We start from the raw sequence: 20,730 nt of genomic DNA on the forward strand, positions 1-20,730 counted from the left end.
TCCACTTTTCCCAGCATTATAGACTTCTCAAGTGAGCTGGGTCTTCGCATAATGTGTCCAAAGTATGATAGTTTGAGCCTGATCATTTGTGCCTCAAGTGACAATTCTGGGGAAAGGGAACAGCTAGGTTAGTTGAATGAAATTTGATTTGGGGTGAAGGATTTTGTATTCACAGCACAGGCACAGAAAACAGAAGTACGGAACTGAGACTCCCCTTTGAAAAGATCCAAGATCAGAGAGATCCTGTGCCAAAAATTGAACATGCCTCCCCTCACATAATACAAATATTGTTTGTTACCCCCACTAAACAGCACCCCTGAAAGCTGCTCCCCGAAGTCGCACAGCCCTAACGTGGCGCCAGCAGTGGTGTGGTCTGGTTATATCTTGCGGGGGCTCTGGGGACTGAATCAGAAGTAACAGGTAGGAGAGGTTTCAGGGCTCTGCCACTTCATATCAGGTGTATGATTTATTTATACATGGATATCCTGCTTTTCCTCCAAGGAGCAATGGGGTCCTCCATGGCTGTTTTCATCCTCAGAACAACCCTGTGAAGAAGGCTAAGCGGAAAGGTAAGCAACTGGGCCAAATCCACCCAGTGAGCTTCATAGATTTGAAGCTAGGTCTAACCACTACACAACATACTAGGATGCAGTTGGGTGATGGCTTAAAAGCTGCACCATCTGAGGCAATGCCACACCACCGCCAGCTATGCCCCTGACCCAGACACCAGCGCCAAGTGACTGGGCCCACCCCACCCCTTTCTCCTGCTGCTGTCTGGCCTCTGAACCGGCACAGGTAGAATGTTAAGACCCCATCCCTGCACCCCCAGAAGTCAGTGAGTGGCAGGAGCAGCGGGAGATGGCACACGAGGCACCGGCTCCCATAATTCCCTTCTCCAGATGCTCGCTGGCTTATTATTTGCGACATTTTTATACCGCCTTTCTGCCTTGACAAAGCCACCCAAAGTGGTTAACCATATTAAAAGAAACAGATTACAGAAGATTAATAAAACATCTCAGGCTGTTGGTCTTTTAGACCAATGGTCTGACTCAGTATACGGCAGCTTCCTATGTTTCAGAAGCCGAGGACAAGCGCTCCCTGGCCCCCTTTATTGCCTTCCTCTCAGGGCACACAGGTTTTTCCGTACTCTTGGGAAGGAGAGGGAGGGGCTGCCCCAACAGTCCTCAACAGGCCAGAGCTGGTCTCTATGGGGGCCGATGTTATGCTCTCCCCTGGCTTTTGAATGAAGGGAGTATCAGGCAGGTGAGGTGACACCTGCGGGGTGGGGTGGGATGCCCGACTCTCAGCCCTAAGGCACAAGCACGGTCTTAGGCAGTGGCCTCTCCTTGCCTCATTAGCAAGCTGCCCTGAAGGTACCTCATTTAAAATGATGTCTGGAGATAGAAGTGCTTCAGCATCAGCCTAGCAAGGACAGCCTCCCTGAAGAGCTAGCTTTCCTTGTGCAGGGACGGCTTGGCAAATATTTACAGAGGGGAGCATTTCATGTCCCCTGCATTCTGAGATGGTTCAGCCCAGGGTGGACAGCACCACCTGCTACTTATTAGCCATGTCTCCAGTGACTCTCAGAAGAAGCCTTGACTGAAGGCCTGAGATACTCATGGGGCTAAACTATTTCTGAGGGGAAAGTAACTAAGTTACATCTGAGCAGACCTTCAACAGAGACATAAAGCACAAGACTCAAAATTCACTGGAGAGGTAGCCAATACTGGGTCTAACACCACCTTTACTGCCCCAACTATCTGCCTCTTATTAACAGCCTTTCCTCAACTGTCAGCTTCAAATGGCTAAGAATTCCACTGCCAAGTAAGGCAGACCTTTCGGAAGACCAGCCAATCCCAAGAGGATATATTCAAAACGTGTATTGTAAGAACTTCCATGACCGAAATTATTGTTAGACATCACTTCTCCCCACTTCTTTTTGGAATGTAAAAAAGTAGAAAAATTCTCCAGGAATCATACGGTCACATCTAATAGTTTGTGAAAATATTTTTCCAATGGCACCTTGAAGCTGAATCCAAGCAAGACAGAGGTGCTCGTTGTAGGGGTTCAGAATCTGAGGGGTGAGTTAGATCTCTCTGTGCTGGATGGGGTTATACTCCCCCAGAAGGAGCAGGTATGGAGCTTGGGAGTACTCCTGGACCCAGATCTCACCCTGGTATCTCAGGCAGAGGCTATGGCCAGGAGTGCTTTCTATCAGCTTCAACTGATTCAACAGTTGCCCCCATTCCTTGAAGAGGATAACCTCAAAACAATGGTACATCAGCTGGTAACCTCCAGGCTTGACTACTGCAATGCGCTCTACATGGGGCTGCCGTTGTACGTAGTTCAGAAACTTCAGATAGTTCAAAATGTGGCAGCCAGATTGGACTCTGGGCTAACCAGGAGAGACCATATTATGCCTATTTTGAAACACTGGCTGCCGACATGTTTCCAGGCAAAATACTAAGTGCTGGTTATTACCTTTAAAACCCTATATGGCTTATGTCCGAGTTATCTTAGAGAGAGCCTTCTCCTGCATGATCCCCACCGCAAGTTAAGGTCATCTGAAGAGGTCTGTCTCCAGTTACCACTGGTGTGTCTGGTGGCAACTCTGAGGCGGGCCTTCTCTGTAGCTGCTCCTGGGCTGTGGAATGCGCTCCCGGCAGAAATCCGTAATCTGAGCTCATTATTGTCCTTCAGGAGAGGCCTTAAAACCTATCTGTTTGGCCTGGCATTCCAGTGTTTTTAAACTGTTGTGAATGTTCAGCCTGGTTCTCCAGGGGCTTTAACTGTTTAAATGTTTTAACTGCTAATTGGTTTTATGCTATTTTTATAGTTTTGATTTTAATTAATAGATTTCAGTTGTTTTTATTTTGATGTAAACCACCCTGAGCCATTTTTGGAAGGGCGGTATATAAATCTAATAAAATAAATAAATAATGGTGGCAACCTTGATATTGTTACAGCCAAGCGCCACACATTATTATTATTATTATTACATTTTATATGCCACTCTTCCTCCAAGGAACCCAGAGCGGTGTACTACATACTTAGGTTTCTTCTCACAACAACCCTGTGAAGTAGGTTAGGCTGAGAGAGAAGTGACTGGCCCAAAGTCACCCAGCTAGTTTCATGGCTGAATGGGGATTTGAACTCGGGTCTCCCCAGTCCTAGTCCAGCACTCTAGCCACTACATCACGCATTCCTCCTCTACAGCAGGCCTGCACAATATAAGGCCCAGGAGCTGGATCCGGCCACAGGCACTTTTTTTTGCTGGCCCTCAGGTATTAATATCTAGCAGCAATAGCAGGAGCCATGAAGAGATTCTGATCTGTCTGCTGACATGCAGCTGTGGCTCAGTGCAGTTGGCTACTTAAGGCCTTATGTCCCCTACCTCTGGGCCAGAGCCCACCCTCCCTCAGTCCTCTTTCCTCTTGGCCTTTCCCTATTCCCCGACTCCAACCTAGGGCTGGCATGCACCCCAGGTGCTCCACTGACTGACAGGGACAGAGTATTTCTTGACCAGTATGCATTGATGCAAATCCACTAACAAATCCAAGTAAGTAATCATTGCTTTCCTTAAGATTTCGTTAATAATTTTAATGTAGATTAATGCACTGAATGTTTACCTTGAACCTCACACACCAAGTTAGGGGTAGTTCCAAATCACTAGTTGTGCAACCGTGGCTCTAGAGGGTTCAAAACTGTTTTGCACAATTGTTGCAAAAGTTCCCTTTAAAACAAGTCGTGATGCAGTTGCACAAGCACAAGTGTTCATATAATAGCACAACACTAGGCTGGAATACAAGCTCCAGACCCAGCATAAGTAGCTACTGCAACAGCTCTGCGCTAGTGCGATGCCTCCCCATAAGCACTTGGTTAGTCAAGATGTCAGCCATGATGTCCTCCATGATGTCCACAGCACTGCCATGATCTACTAAACTTGTCAATCTGTTAATAAAGGAGAGGATGTTAATCTGGCATGACTTGTTCTTGTCAAAACTGTGCTGGCTCCTACTAATCTCCAGATTCTTTTCTAAGTTGAATAAGTGGAAGTAAAATAAATAATAAATAAGTGCTCAGAGAAAGACTGCTTAATGTCCTAGGCTAGGAGCTTGCCAGATATCAATATCAAGCGAACAGATCTAGTTTCTCTGCTTGTCCTTTTTCCTCTTTTTGAAGATGGGGACCTATCCACCTCACCGCACATGTTTGAGAGTTCTCAAGGACTATAGACAGTGCTTCCGAGATCACACCTGCAAGCTACCTGAGTTCCCAGTCAGATCCAGAGATCCAGTCTAATTATTTAGGAGATGTTTTCTGCGTGTGAATCCATGGATATCAAGTTCTGTGCCATGCACCAAGTTCTTTCCACATCCTGAGCAGTTAAATACTTTCTACGCTGTGTGGATCCTATGATGGTTAGAAAGGGTTTGTCTTAGTCTGAACCCCTTTCCACATATCAAGCATTTGTAGGAGTTCTCCCCTGTGTGAATCCTTTGATGAGAAGAAAGGTCAGAACTCCGGCTGAAGCTCTTTCCACACACTAAGCATTTATATGCTTATTTCTTTGAGTGAATTCTCTGGTGGCAATTAAGGTCAGAGGTGCTCCTGAACCTCTTTCCACACACTGAGCATTGATATGGGTTCTCCCCTATGTGGATTCTTTGATGGTTAGAAAGAGCTGGACTCCGGCTGAAGTTCTTTCCACACACTAAGCATTGATATGGGTTCTCCCCTATGTGGATTCTTTGATGGTTAGAAAAAGCTGAACTCCGGCTAAAGTTCTTTCCACACACTAAGCACTGATATGGTTTCTTCCCTGTGTGGATTCTTTGATGGCTAGAAAGGGTTTTTCTCAGTCTGAAGCTCTTTCCACACACTGAGCAGAGATGTGGTTTCTCCCCTGTGTGGATCCTTTGATGGTTAGAAAGGGTTTGTCTCAGTCTGAAGCTCTTTCCACACAGCAAGCATTTGGAGGGGTTCTCTACGGTGTGAATCCTTTGATGGGAAGAAAGGCCTGAACTCTGGCTGAAGCTCTTTCCACACACTGAGCATTTATACGCTTCCTCCTTTGAGTGGATTCTCTGATGGCATTTAAGGCCAGAGGTGTTCCTGAACCTCCTTTTACATACTGAGCACTGATATGGTTTCTCCCCTGAGTGGATCCTTTGATGGACAGAAAGAGTTTTTCTCAGTCTGAAGCTCTTTCCGCACACGGAACACTGAAATGGTTTCTCCCCTGTATGGATACTTTGATGGTTAGAAAGGGTTTCTCTCAGGCTGAAGCTTTGTCCACAAATCAAGCATTTGTAGGGTCTCTCCCCTGTGTGAATCTTTTGGTGGGAAGTAAGGGAGTTAGCTCGAGTAAACCTTTTTCTACACTCTGAGCATTTAAATGGCATGTCTCCTGTGTGGATACTTTGATGGGAAGTAACATTTGATCTATGACTGAAGCTCTTTCCACACTTATATAGTGTCCCACCTGTGTGGCTTCTTTGATGCAAATTAAGGCTCAATTTACCAGCTGAGATTTCTGCGTGTACGGCGATGGCATTCATCTTGCTTCCTTTGTGACAGTCTTGTGGGATTGGAGTTGCATGCAAGTTGCTCTCTTTGGAAGTCATGGATTTCTCTCCCCACTTCCGTTTTGCTCCAGTTGTTCTCCTTTGCATTCCACCCTCTCTCTCACGTCTCCACTCATCACCTGCAAGAATAAAGGGAGAAACGTTGTGAGAGAGATTAACACAGCCTCCTGTCAGGGAGTAAACTCAATTAACTCTGCTATGAACAACGGCATTTAGGGGACAGTGCAGAGGCAGACCCTGCCACAAAACTAAAGAGCCACTGTCAGTTGTGATTAAATGACAGGTGAAATGGTGGAGGGCAGCTGCACCTCTGGGGGGCGCACATACCTCCTCCCTGCTCTTTCTCTCACTCCTTTTCTTCCCCACTCTCTTACCCTGCCACTTAAATTACATTTCTTTCTCCTCTTCTGGCCCAGTACTTTGTGTGCTGAAAAGCCTGCCATGAGGAGTAGGGGGAGGAGCAGAGCTGCTTCCCACATTCCAACGCACATGTGGGAGCCAAGAGAAAGGGGACGGTGCAGGGGGTGGGGAGAAGACGAGAGAAGGTGTGGGTGGGGCTGGCTTGATGAAAGAGAGAGAGGGAGGGAAAGAAAGAGAGGGGGGAAGGGAATGTGGCAGGATATTCGAGAGAGAGGGGATGGGGAAGGCTTGAGAGAGAGGGGGGGAGGGAGGGAGGTGGGTGGGGGGAGAAGATGTAAAATGGGGAGAGAAATACCAGCAGTGTCAGGGAAAAGAAGGAAGCTGGACAGCACTTCAGTGGACAGTGGGGGAAGGGGAAAGCAACTTAAGGGGGGAAAAGAAAGCTGGCCATCACGTTGGATGCAGTGGCTTTAATAGGGAGCAGTAGTAAGGAGTGGCACAGTGTGGGCTGGGGGTGGGGAGTGGAAAGCTAGATGGTATTTTGGCAAATGAAGGGGGGGTGGATAGGAAGAAGCGGCATACCAGGGGGATTTAATTTTATTACTTGTATCTGCATCTATCTTATTGTTGTAAGCCGCCCCGAGATTGGAGGGCTGGAGGAAGGGGCTGCATGGGCTGCAGGCAGTCCATGGGCCAAGGCTTTGACATCCCCGGCATACAGTTCCACCCAGAGTTTGGAAACAAATGATCCATTTGTGTAACATCTCCTTTTCCCATGTGGTAAGGTACCCACCAGATATTCCCTGTCTGAAATGTATGAGGAAGGTTCCTGCCCCACAGCGACTACAGATATTTATATACCGCTCTTCAACCAAAGCTTGCTTGCTTGCTTATTTATTTAACTAAACACACACACACACACACACACACACACACACACACACACACACACACACTTTTATACCGCTCAAAACGCAAGTTCTCTGGGTGGTTTACAAGACAATAAAAACAACCAATAAAAAGATTAACAGGGTTCAACAATTAAAATTTAAAACATCAAAACTAATAAAACACAATTAAAACAACATCTAATTAAAAGACTGGGTGAACAAATGTGTCTTGACTGCCCTTTAAAAAGTTGTAAGAGATGGGGAGGCTCTTATTTCAGCAGGAAGTGTGTTCCAAAGCCTCGGGGCAGCAATGGAGAAGGCTGTCCCCGAGTAGCCACCAGACGAGCCGGTGGCAACTAGATGAACCTCTCCAGATGATCTCAATAGGCGGTGTGGTTCATAGCAAAGAAGATGTTCTCTTAAATACCCAGGGCCCAAGCTGTTTAGGGCTTTATAGGTTATAATCAAAACCTTGTGCTTTGCCCGGAAACTTATTGGCAGCCAGTGTAGATCTTTTAAGATAGGAGTGATATGGTCTCTCCGAGATGACCCAGAGATCAACCTGGCTGCTGCATTCTGGACCAACTGCAGTTTCAGGACTATATACAAAGGCAGCCCCACATAGAGAGCATTGCAGTAGTCGATTCTGGAGGTGACCAGCAGATGCACTACGGTTTTGAGGTCATTTATCTCAAGAAACAGACACAGCTGGTATATCAACCGAAGCTCATAAAAGGCACCTCTGGCCACTGCCTCAACTTGGGACACCAGGGAGAGTTTTATGTCCAGAAGCACCCCAGACTGCATAACTGTTCCTTCTGGGGAAGTATGACTCCATCCAGAACAGGCAGATCAAAATCATCTCCTGAATTCTGACCCCACACAATAAGTTTTAAAATAATTTAAAATATTTCCATACCGCCCAAAACTTGCATCTCTGTTCTCAAAGCAGTTTATATAGAAAAACAAATAATACATAAATAAGATGGTTCCCGGTCCCCTGTCCCTATAGGGCATTCTAAAAAGAAACATAAGGCAGATACCAGCAACAGCCACTGGAGGAATGCTGTGCTGGGGCTGGATAGGGCCAATTGCTCTCCCCCTGCTAAATATAAGAGAATCACCACTTTAAAAGGTGTCTCTTTGCTCAGTTAGCAGGGCTACATAAGAACAGCCCTGCTGGATCAGGCCCAAGGCCTATCTAGTCCAGCATCCTGTTTCGCACAGTGGCCCACCAGATGCCGCTGGAAGCCACAGACAGGAGTTGAGGGCGTGCCCTCTCTCCTGCCATTACTCCCCTGCAACTGGTACTCAGAGGCACCCTGCCCTTGAGGCTGGAGGTGGCCCACAGCCCTCCGACTAGTAGCCATTGATAGACCTCTCCTCCATGAAGTCATCCAAACCCTTCTTAAAGCCATCCAGGTTGTTGGCTGTCACCACATCCTGTGGCAGAGAGTTCCACAAGTGGATCACGCGTTGTGTGAAAAAGTACTTCCGTTTGTTGGTCCTAGACCTCCTGGCAATCAATTTCATGGAGTGACCCCTGGTTCTAGAGTTGTGTGAGAGGGAAAAGAATCTCTCTCTCTCCACTTTCTCCATGCCATGCATGATTTTATAGACCTCTATCATGTCTCCCCGCAGTCATCTTTTTTCCAAACTAAAAAGCCCCAGGTGTTGTAGTCTTGCCTCATAAGAAAGGTGCTCTAGGCCCCTGATCATCTTGGTTGCCCTCTTCTGTACCTTCTCCAGTTCAACAATGTACTTTTTAAGATGTGGTGACCAGAATTGTACGCCGTACTCCAAGTGTGGTCGCACCCTAGTTTTGTATAAGTGCATTATAATGTTAGCTGTTTTATTTTCAATCCCCTTTCTAATGATCCCTAGCATGGAATTTGCCTTTTTCACAGCTGCTGCACATTGAGTCGACACTTTCAACGAGCTGTCCACCACGACCCCAAGATCCCTCTCCTGGTCCGTAATATTAGTGAGCAAACTAGTGAGCTACCTGCTGATCTCTCCTCTTCCTCAGAGCCCTCAGCAAGCCGTCCATCTTCTTTCAGCCAGAAGGCAAGGTCAGCTTTGGAACCCAAAAGTCCTCCTTTGAAAGAAACACAGAGAAAAGAGACTTCTGGCACTTTTAGCAAGAACTAATTTTCAAGGAATTCACTCAGCCCCATGAACTGAGAGGACAGCAGGGGTTACTGCTCAGGCCCAGAAGCAACAGTTGGCTAGTAGAAGGCAAGTGCTGTTTACCCACTATGCTTGAAACACTACGAGGAAGCTAAGGGTGCAGAAGAAGTCAGTTGTTAGTTGCTTGGATGCAGGACAGGGAAGGGTGCTCTAACCTGGTAGGATGGCACCTCCTCTGGTCTGTCCTGTTGCCTCCAAAGAAGAGCCAGGAGGCACCTTCCAAGACCTCTAATATCTGCTGTATAGCAGCTACAACCAGGTCATCAGGCAAAGACTGAGGCATCCCCAGAACCCTGCCAGCTCAGAAGAGGAGGCTGTGGTTTACTAGCTTTGCCTTTCAAATTTTAGATCCACATCTCGTGGGCTCTGACTGGAAAAACAAGTACATTAAAAACATCCTCAAGTGACATTCCTACATAGCAATAACTGCCATTCTTGTTTTCAGCACCATGGAGAAAGAGGAGTCTCACCTAAAAAGGCCACATGCCCAGAAATCTCCTCCAAGGCTTCTCTGTGCAGAGCCCTTTGGCCTGGATCCAGCAGAGCCCACTCCTCCTCAGAGAAACACACAGCCACCTCCTCCAAGGTCATGGGATCCTGAAAGAAGAAGCCATTTCTTTTCACAAATCATGCAAGTATCCAGAAACAGAGTCAAGGCGAGATGCGCAGGGATTCTCCTACAGGACCCAGAGATTTGCCAGCGGCATCCAAAGCCTTCCTAGCGGGAAGCTTGGACAGGAGCAAAAGAAAAGAGGCAGATTCCTTCAGGAATTCAGAAGTACCCGGGGCTGTCCTCTGCCCATCTCTGCCAGTCCGTGTTCTCTTACCTGATCTGGTGACAGCATCCCTGCCAGCACAGAGAGGAGAAGGCCTGGAAGGAGCCACCAGGGTCTTCCCCCTGCCTAGGAGTGAGACAAGGGAGGTGGGTGAGATGTCAGCTGTCTGGTCCAGCTCACTGAGGTGCTTCTTGTCATCAACCAGAAACACCACCATAATAAGCCTAGCTCAACATGACAAAGCACTTACAGCCAGGACAAAATAATATACAAATTATTACATCACTATTTGAATAAATATTATTGTATATTCTATATATTATTTTGTCCTGGCTTTGAGTGCTTGGTTTGCTTCTTGCCATTAAATCACTAAATGACGTTTCCCACACGGACACCCTCAGCCACTAAGGCTGTTGGAGAGACCAGGTCAGGTGAAAACCCCTCTCTTTCCTAAAGCATTTACTGATTTCAGTTTATCCTGCTGATTCTGCATCTTATTATAGCATAGACTGGATTAAGCAAGTCTCTTTCCTCCTTAAAAGGACCCTGAAAGGGAAATCAAATTTGCCTTGGAAATTTAATGCAGGGCTGTCAATAGTGTTGGCAAAGGACACAAGACAGTTCTTCACACATGTTCATTTCACCTGCTTGTGTGAATGGAATCTCTTCCTGTGTTAGCTCCTGGGCACAATTCAAAGTGCTACTTTAGATCTATGAAGGCTTCAAGAGCTGAAAATGCATTTTTCAACTGGGAGAAGAGGCTGAAGAGACACAAACACTTGTCCCCACACAGGCAAAAAAGGATAATTAAGTCAGCCCACAAATCTCATATGCTATCATTAGAGGCCAAGTTGAAACAGACCCCATCAGTTCTTACCCAGCGAGGTGACACCTCGGTCACCTTCCTGCATGATCCCTCTGAAGAGTGGCCTCTCTCCAGTGTCCAATGGAGCCATCTCTGCCTCCCAGAAACCAGCATCCACTTCTGCCTACAGTCCCTGCACTTGAAAATGCAGAGAATCCTAAGGAGAGAATTGGGCACAGCGTTATGAAAGGGTCTCTATCAAAGGACACCTTCTCACACAGAAAGCTGCCTTATACAGATTCAGACCACTATGCCACCTAGCTCAGTACTGTCTACACTGATTGGCAAGGGTTCTTCAAGGTTCCAGACAGGAGTCTCCTACCTGAAGATGCCAGGGATTGAAATGATGCTTTTCCACTAAGCTACAGCCCCATTAATATTGTACAGCACTCACAAGTAGTCACCCATCCAAATACAAACCAGGGCAGCCCCTGCTTAGCAACAGGAACAATTCATGCTTGCTACCACAAGACCAGCAATCCTTCCCAAATGAGCACTAGACTAGGATACGTCTTGGGTAGACTGGTCAAAGGTAGCCTTAAGTACCCCAGACAAGATCTTTATATGAGTAGCACCAAGATGGTGAAACTCCCATCCTAGGGATATCTGCTCTTCTCTATCTTTAGCTTTGAGGCAAAAGCAGTTTCATTTCTGAGAGCTTCTGGAGGTATCTAAGTTTAAAATGAAAATGGCAGAGTGCATTATTAGGCTTTCCTCCTCAATTAGCTCTGATGACTGGGTTTTATTTGTCTTGATTTTTTGTTTGCTAATTCTCAGCCTTATAGATTCTTAACCAACAGATTATATCAAATCATTTTTAATAAGAATAGTTCAGGCAAAGAGCTGGAGGTGGGGAAGGGGGAGGGGATCAGTGTTCCCTGTTACAGGGATTCCCAGATGTTGTTGACTACAACTCAATACAAGGACTGAAAGGAAATGTGCTACTAGGGTTGTGCTATCATCCTCCTGATCAAAACACTGACAGTGATTGGGCCCTGCAGAAGGAAATCAGGGAGGCGTCAAAGAGAGACAGAGATGTAATAATGGATAACTTGAATTACCCACAGATAGACTGGATAAATTCTGTCAGGTAATGACAAAGAGGCCACATTTCCAGACTGCTGAATGACTGTGCCCTAGAACAGTTGGTCATGGAACCAACCAGAGAGGAGGCGGCCTTGGACATAATCCTGAGTGGTGTACAGGACCTGGTGTGAGATGTCAGTATCATGGAACCTTTAGTAAACAGTGAAATTCAGCATATATGTGAAGAGAGAACAGCCAAGGAAGTCTGACACAAAATGAGGAGTTTGGTAAAAAGAAAACTGAAAGGGAAAATCAGGAGTCATTTCATCCAGAATGCATGGAGTTTATTTAAAACCACAATAACAGGAGTCCAGTTAAAATGTATATCAAAAAGGAGGAAATGTACTATCAAGTCCAGGAGGATGCCAGCATGACTAACAAGTAAATTCAAATAAGTTATAAAGGGGAAGAAGACTTCCTTCAGAAATTGGAAGGCCTGCCCCAATTAAGAGAACAGAAAGGAACACAAACTCTGGCAAAAGAAACACAAGGAGACAATAAGTGAGGTGAACAGAGAGTTTGAGGAACATTTAGCTAAAAGCACCAAAACAAAAACTTCTTTAAATATATCAGAAGCAGGAAACCTGTCAGGGAGGCAGTTGGACCATTAGATGATGGAGTGAAGGAGGATATGGAGGATATGGAGGATATGGAGACTGCAGATAAGATAAACGAGTTCTTTGCATCTGTCTTCACGGCAGAGGATATTGAGTGTATACCTGTGCCTGAGTTGGGCTTCTCGGCGATAGAGGCTAAAGAACTAAGTCAGAGGTGACAAGAGATGATGTCTAAACTGTCTGGAAAAATTAAAAATTAACAAATCACCAGGGCCAGATGGCATTCATACAAGAATCCTTAAAAAACTTAAATGTGAAATTGCCGACCTTCTTGCAAAATATATAACTTATCTGTACAATCAGTCTCTGTACTGGAGAACTGGAAAGTAGCCACTGTAACACCGACTGTCAAAAAGTGGGGATCCTGGAAATTACAGGCCAGTTAGCTTAACATCTATTGCACGCAAATTGATGGACAGCATTCTGAAGTATACAATGGTTAAGCATATAGAAGAACAGGCCTTGCTGAAGGAGAACCAGCATGGCTTCTACAAAGGTAAATCTTGCCTCACCAACCTCTTGAAGTTCTTTGAGCGTGTCACCAGGCATGTGGACAAAGGGGATCCAGTTGACATAGCATACCTAAACTTTCGACAAGGTTCCTCTTCAAGGACTCGGGATGCCTCTGAGTACCAGTTGCAGGGGAGTAACAGCAGGAGAGAGGGCATGCTCTCAACTCCTGCCTGTGGCTTCCAGCAGCATCTGGTGGGCCACTGTGTGAAACAGGATGCTGGACTAGATGGGCCTTCTTGGGCCTGATCCAGCAGGGCTGTTTTTATGTTCTTATGACTCTTGAGAAAACTTAGCAGTCACGGGATAAGTGGACAGGTTCATGTGTGGATTGGTAACTGGTTGAAGGACAGCAAACAGAGGATAGGAATAAATTGACAGTTCTCTAAATGGAGGGAAGTAAATGTTGGGGATAATTACTTATATAGCAGAGTCTTTCAGGAGCTAGCTCACTCCAATTACAGCAGAAGTTAACAGGGTTTCGGGGCAACAACTTGTAAATGACAAGCATGAAGAATGGCTTGAGGTTAAACTAATCTACTTTATTTCGTAGTACATGATGATAGAAAATACCTATATCTAACTGCTGGCTACATGGTGGTCAGAGAGAAACCTATAGATGTATGGGTGCTCAGAGAGAGCTAGAGGCATTTTGGGAAGAAGAAGAAGGAAGTCACTCCCAGGAAATTCCTGAGTACATTCTATCAATAGCAGGGTCACAGAGGCAGAGATAAGCAGGAAAGAGAAGGAGACCTTAACTACCTCTACTCCCAATGCCCCTAATGATCATTACTGATGCACAAGCTTGATGCCATCTGGAGCTGGATCTCCAACAGTAAGAAGTGGGGTCCCCCAGGGATCAGTGCTCTTTAACTTGTTCATAAATGATCTAAAAGTTGGGGTAAGCAGCGAGGTGGCCAAATTTGAAGATGACACCAAGCTATTTAGGGTAGTAAAATCCAAAAGAGATTGTGAGGAGCTCCAAAAGGATCTCTCCAGTTTGGAGAGATTCCTAGTGATTCCAAGCATGGACTTGGCCTTTTTCACTGAGTCAACACTTTCAACAAGCTGTCCACCACGACCCCATGTTCTCCTTCCTGGTCAGTCACTGACAGTTCAAACTCCGTCAGCGTATAGTGAAGTTGGGGTTCTTCTGCCCCAATATGTATCACTTTACACTTGTTAACACTGAACCTCATTTGCCATCTTGTTGCCCACTCCTCCAGTTTGAGAGCCAGCGTGGTGTAGTGGTTAGAGTGCTGGACTAGGAGCGGGGAGACCCGAGTTCAAATCCCCATTCAGCCATGAAACTAACTGGGTGACTCTGGGCCAGTCACTTCGCTCTCAGCCTAGCCTACTTCACAGGGTTGTTGTGAAAGAAAAACTCAAGTATGTAGTACACTGCTCTGGGCTCCTTGGAGGAAGAGCGGGATATCAATGTGATGATGATGATGATGAAACTGATTGCCAAAGAATTTAGGACTGACAAAAAAAAGTACTTTTTCACACAACATGTAATCAACCTATGGAATTCTGTGCCACAAGACGTGGTGACAACCAACAGCCTGGACAGCTTTAAGAAGGGCTTAGATAAATTCATGGATGACAGGAGGTCTATCAATGGCTACTAGTTTGAGAGCTATAGGCCATCTCCAGCCTCAGAGGCATGATGCCTCTAAATACCAGTTGCAAGGGTGCAACAGCAGAAGAGAGGGCATGCATATACCTCTTGCCTGTGGACCTCCCAGAGGCATCTGGTGGGCCACTGTGTGAAACAGGATGCTGGACTAGACAGGCCTTGGGCCTGATCCAGGAGGTTTTGCCTTATGTTCTAACTCTCACCATCCCCAACTGCAATCGCCTTTGGCTGAGGATGATGGGAGTTATAGTCAACATCTAGGAATTCCCGTTAAAGGGAGCATTGGATGGGACAGCCCTTCCTGTGATGTTTCAGGGGAGTAAGGGAATAGGCTGTGTGTGTGTGTGTGTGTGTGTGTGTGTGTGTGTGTGTGCGCGCGCGCGCAGGGGGAAAATATCTGAATACCTCTGCATTCATTTTCAGCCCCTGGTAGCTACCAGGATGAAAGAGATGCTCTCACCTGCTGCTCTTCCTGCTTCTTGTCCTCTTCCTGGCTCAGGAGAAAACCTTCTGCCACGGCCGCCTGGGAACCGGTCTCTGCTCCGCATTCTCTGACCCAGCTCTCCAGCTCTGGGGGCAGGATGGCCAGGAACTGCTCCAAGATCACCAAGTCTAGCATCTGGCTCTTGGTGTATCTCTCTGGCTTCAGCCAACGACAACAAAGACCATGGAGTCGGCTGCAGACCTCTCGGGGCCCCTCGGATTCCTGGTAACGGAACTGCCTGAAGTGCTGGCACTGCATAGCTGAGCTGGAGGGATCTTCGCCCAGGCCCTTCTGCATGGATCCTTCTCCAGTGTTCCTGATATCAACTGCAACTGGGCCAGTCCAGTCTTGCTCTTCCATTTCCTGCCCGTCCTCTAGCACAGCCTCTGCCTTAAGACTGGGGCCAATCAAATGCGTGGGGGTACTAAGTCCTGCAAAGCCAGAACGTTCCTTTTTGTGCAAACAGTGGCACTTTTGGAAAGCAATTTCAGACGAAAAGTAGATTGTTCTAGCTAGTGACTAGGACTTATCTCTGCAGAAGAGACAGAAGCCAAGACTCAAGGGAAGAGGTTCCTTCAGCTGGTGGGGCACAGAGCAAACTCACAACACACTGAGGGTCGAGTGATTCAAACCTTTCCCTCCACTGCTGCCCCCTCCCCCAAGTCCACCTTCCCTTGAAACTGCCTCCCACAAGAGAAGTTCTCTTTGCTTTTTATGCCCATCTCCTATTCAACAAAAAGGCACCATTTTAGCACGATTCAGGGGATCTTCTGTTAGAGGAATGTACTAATTAGCAGAGAGCAGGATAAAAGCCCTCAAATTTGGGGGATGGGGAAGAACCTCTGGGGTGTTTAAGGTGCCTAGGCCACCTCCCTATGGGGTGAATCCAGGGCTCCCTCCATTTCAACTTCTCAGCTCCCCACCATTACAATAAGAGGCTGCTCCCTTGCCAGGGATGACTCCAAGACATAGTAGGTGCCCACCAACCCCCACTAATATTTCTTGCTGCCTCATCCACCAGACTGGAACTTTACAGCAAAGTCTCAGACAATATTTGATAGCATGTTATGGTCCTATAGCTGGAATTATTTTCAGATGTGTCTGTTGTTTAAAGAAGCCTCATTCACTCACTCCTCTACCCCTGAGCAAGCAACAAAAGCCAGTGCAGACAACTCAACCCCTTAGATTCCTTCTTATCCAGGACTTGTGCCAGGTGAGGCCATGCGGGGCAGGGGCATCTCTCCTGCAGATTTCAGCTGGCCCAGTAACTGAAATTGTATTGGGCTGTTTAGCCCAAGACAAACATTTCTAAGAGGAACCTGGGCCCATTTTTGAAATAAGTTCAAAAATGTCAAGCAAGCTTCATTAATAAGGTAAATAATTTGCTACATTAATTACCTTACTTCTGTAAGTAGTTAATGGATAGCAAAGTCTTCACTCCCTTGATCACAGTCTTTGCCACCCTTTGCTCCCCCAAGTTGGTTGTTCCAGGCTCACCCTGATTCCTTGCACTTCATGGGAGAGGAGGAGGAGGAGGTCTCCCCCAGTAGCCTTCCTGACTTTTCTCTCCACTGACTCCCCAAAGCCCCCATCCAGACTCCCACATTCTATTATGCAGGCGTCATCCAGTCTGCAATTGCCCAAACTGCCTTGCTTCGGAGCGAGCCCAGGAATCCTACTCTACCTCTTCTTGTAGCCTTCTGAGAAGGGTGGAACTGGGGGAGCCGCACACAACTTATTCCTTTCCTTGCCCGCCCGCCACATTTCTCACCCTGGTTCCTTCTCAAATCCACTCCCTGTTATCCTCCGTTACATTTGCCTCCCGCCGGCTCTGGGCCTCCCATGCCCCTCTCAGTTCTTTTGCACGAGAGCAGCTCATTGACACTAACGAAGCACGTGGAAAAGAAGAAAAACTTCTCCGTCTGGGCCGGAAGTGGGGCTGCCCATTCATAGCTTTGGACTTCAAAGTCCCTCTCTAGGAACATGGACTCTCTCACATTAACCCTGAGAGCGACACTCCCCCTGGAAGCAAAGGTGGCCCCTTCTTCATTCCTTGCTTTGCAGGAGGTGGTGTTTCTCAAGGGTTGCCAGGAAAAAGCAATGGTGCACCTAGGTAAATTTGGAGCCCCCTGGACCTAAAGGCCTTTGGAGCCCATTCCTCCTCCCCTACAAGTTAAACATAATCCCCAGTCTGGGTTGCCAACATTCCATTGCCTGAGTACGGGCAGGTCCGTCCTTAGGGCGGGGCGACCGGGGTGGTAGCCCCAGGCCCTGCGTCTGGAGGGATCCTGCAGTGCCAGCAAGTGGCTGCCCACACATACTCGCCTCAGTTCCTGGCAGCAGTGGTGTGTCTGTCAGCCGCTGAGGCTGCTCGCCACCTCCATGTGTCCTTGCCTGAGGGAGGGGAGGAAGCAGGCCTTGCACTCCCTGCATCGGATGCAGGAGGCGCGGCTTCACTCCGAAATGAGGCCGCACACCCTGTTTCAGAGCAAATACCAGCCAGCACTGCACTCACAATGTGCAGTCCCCGATTGGCGTCAGGGATAATGAAGGTCTCAGGGAAGGAGGACATCAGTCTGAGGAAGAGGGAAAGCTCCTGCAGAAGGGACCCCTTCGGTGGATGATGAGCCTATATCCTCTCGCACAGGGGATACTCCTGGGGGTGGGGGTGTAGGCCTCCTCGTAGTGGGCGATTCATATTGAAGTCCAGGACCCCCAGGGTAGCATTCTCTGCAGTGCTACCTGTTCAACACGCAGGGACAGCGAGACAGGCAGAGCTGAGGGGTCTCAATGCATGGATGAGACGGTGGTGACAGGAGGAGGGGTTTAGATTTGTTAGGCACTGGGATACGTTTTGGGGCAACCAAAGCCTGTAGAGGTCTATAAGAACATAAGAACAGCCCTGCTGGATCAGGCCCAAGGCCCATCTAGTCCAGCATCCTGTTTCGCACAGTGGCCCACCAGATGCCGCTGGAAGCCACAGACAGGAGTTGAGGGCGTGCCCTCTCTCCTGACATTACTCTGCCTTCGAGGTTGGAGGTGGCCCACAGCCCTCTGACGAGTAGCCATTGATAGACCTCTCCTCCATGAAGTCATCCAAACCCCTCTTAAAGCCATCCAGGTTGTTGGCTGTCACGACATCCTGTGGCAGAGAGTTCCACAAGTGGATCACGCGTTGTGTGAAAAAGTACTTCCGTTTGTTGGTCCTAGACCTCCTGGCAATCAATTTCATGGAGTGACCCCTGGTTCTACTGTTGTGTGAGAGGGAAAAGAATTTCTCTCTCTCCACTTTCTCCACACCATGCATGATTTTATAGACCTCTATCATGTCTCCCCGCAGTCGTCTTTTTTCTAAACTCAAAAGCCCCAGGTGTTGTAGCCTTGCCTCATAAGAAAGGTGCTCTAGGCCCCTGATCATCTTGGTTGTCCTCTTCTGTACCTTCTCCAGTTCAACAATGTCCTTTTTAAGATGTGGTGACCAGAATTGTACGCAGTACTCCAAGTGTGGTCGCACCATAGTTTTGTATAAGGGCATTATAATGTTAGCCGTTTTATTTTCAATACCCTTTCTAATGATCCCTAGCATGGAATTTGCCTTTTTCACAGCTGCCGCACATTGAGTTGGCATATAAAATTGAGTCATGCATATAAAATTATGCATGGTGTGGAGAAAGTGGATAGAGAGAAATTTTTCTCCCTCTCATAACACTAGAACTAGGGGGTCATACCATGAAACTGATTGCCAGGAAATTTAGGACCAACAACTTGGCAAAGAGGCACCTTTTAACGTGGTGATTCTCTTTATTGAGCAGGGGGAGAGTAACTGGCCCTATCCACCCCCAGCACAGTACCTCCAGTGACTGCTGCTGGTGTCTATCTTACGTTTCTTTTTCAATTGTGAGCCCTTTGGGGACAGGGATCCATCTTATTTATTTATTATCTCTCTATGTAAACCACCCTGAGCCATTTTTGGAAGGGCGGTATAGAAACTGAATTATTATTATTAGTATTAACAACAACAACCAGGAGTACTTTTTCACTCAACACAATCAACTTGTGGAATTCTCTACCACAAGATGTGGTGACAGCCAACAACCTGGATGGTGGTTGTTGTTGGTAAGAGGGCTTTGGATAACTTCATGGAGGAGAGGTCTATCAACAGCTACTAGTCGGAGGGCTATAGGCCACCTCCAGCCTCAGTGGCAGGAGCCTCTGAATACCAGTTGTAGGGGAGTAACAGCAGGAGAGGGGGCATGCCCTCAGCTCTTTCTGTGGGCTTCTCAGAGGCATCTGGTGGGCCACTGTGGGAAACAGGATGCTGGACTAGATGAGCCTTGGGCCTGTTCCAGCAGGGCTGTTTTTATGATTCAGGATATGTAAAGCACTGTAGTAAGTTAAACAAGGAAGACCACAATTATTTAATTTTAAAAAGGACTTTACTTCAGAAGTGTAACAAAGATAACACAAAGAATGATATAGCATAACCAGATAGTTATAATCATGTCACAACTTAGTATTACCATTAAAACACAACCTAATAATTATATAACATAACTAAATAGTTCACAGTTATGTCATAGCTCCATAGGCTTGGGGGACAGAACAGAGCCTCCTTTGTCATGAACCCTGCCGCCTATTAGGATCATCTGGAGAGGCCTGCTTATGGTTGCCACCAGCTCAGTTGGTGGCGATTCAGGACCAGGCCTTCTCTGTGGCTGCCCATCATGTACGTGGTTCTTTGACACCCCACTTCTGACTTGAATAAAAGGTATTGGTTTGTCCCCACAAAACCAGCCTCCTCAGATTCAACAAGGTTCTCTAAAGACTGTCTCTTGGCATGCACCAATGAAGCCTACTTACAGTATCTAAAGATTCCAACTCATACAGTGAAGACCCAGGGTTAACAAGGACAAGTCAGTTACTTTGGTTAAGTGTTTGAATGCATATAGCAAGCATCAGGGTAAGCACAGAGGCACAGTAAGAATTCCAGAGCTTGTGACTCAGCTTCCCCTCTTCCCATTTCCAGTGAGAGGCTCATGCCACAATCACTCTCAGAAGAGGGCATCTGCCACCACATTCTCCTTCCCTTTAATATGTTCTACTACAAAACAGTAGTCCTGGAGGGCTAAGCTGCAACACATAAGCTTCCTTCATCTTGGCACTTTGTAGCCAGCGAAGGGGTGAATGGTCTGTTGTTCTCCAGGTGAATTTCCTTCCCCATAGGTATGGCTGTGGCTTATCCAGACAATAGCAAGGCATTCTTTTTCCACCGTAGCCAGGTGTTCCTCCCTGGAGAGTAACCTTTTGCTGAGGAAGGCCAAGGGGTGGAGTTTTTTTATCTGGCCCCTCTTGGGTTAAGACAGCTCCCAAGCCTCTGTCTGATGCATCTGTGTACAATAACGAAAGGCTTGTCAAAATCAAGAGCTTGCAAGATGGGAGAAGAAACAAGTTGGGTTTTAAGGGCATCAAAGCCTTTTTGGCATTCTGCAGTCCAGACTACCTTGTCCGGTAGGAGTTTCCTATACAGGTCGGTGTGGGGTGCAGCCTGCTGGCTGAAGTGGGCAATAAAGCGCCAGTAATAGCTAACAAGTTCCATAAATCCCCAGACCTGTTTGTTTGTTTTTTGTTTGGGGAGGGTGCCGTTTACAATGGCTTCAATCTTGGAGGTCACAAGCTTGATGTTCCCTTGGCCTACCCAATGGCCCAGGTAGACAACTTCAGGCAA

The 20,730-nt window shown here is 47.1% G+C and overlaps 1 protein-coding gene across 1 annotated transcript in view; it reads right to left on the reverse strand.

Annotated features, from left to right (window-relative positions):
• Positions 1 to 3,585: 3,585 nt before the first annotated feature.
• LOC128347590 (zinc finger protein 420-like) overlaps positions 3,586 to 20,730 on the reverse strand; it is a 32,871-nt gene continuing 15,726 nt past the window's right edge. The window contains exons 7-8 of the mRNA XM_053302539.1: positions 5,122 to 5,336; positions 3,586 to 4,953 (exon numbers count right to left, since the gene is read on the reverse strand). Coding sequence (XP_053158514.1) covers positions 4,563 to 4,953; positions 5,122 to 5,336 — 606 coding nt within the window. The 3' untranslated portion in view covers positions 3,586 to 4,562. The remainder of the gene's footprint in view (positions 4,954 to 5,121; positions 5,337 to 20,730) is intronic.

Source organism: Hemicordylus capensis, chromosome 2 (genome assembly GCF_027244095.1).
Source record: "Hemicordylus capensis ecotype Gifberg chromosome 2, rHemCap1.1.pri, whole genome shotgun sequence".
NCBI lineage: Eukaryota > Metazoa > Chordata > Lepidosauria > Squamata > Cordylidae > Hemicordylus > Hemicordylus capensis.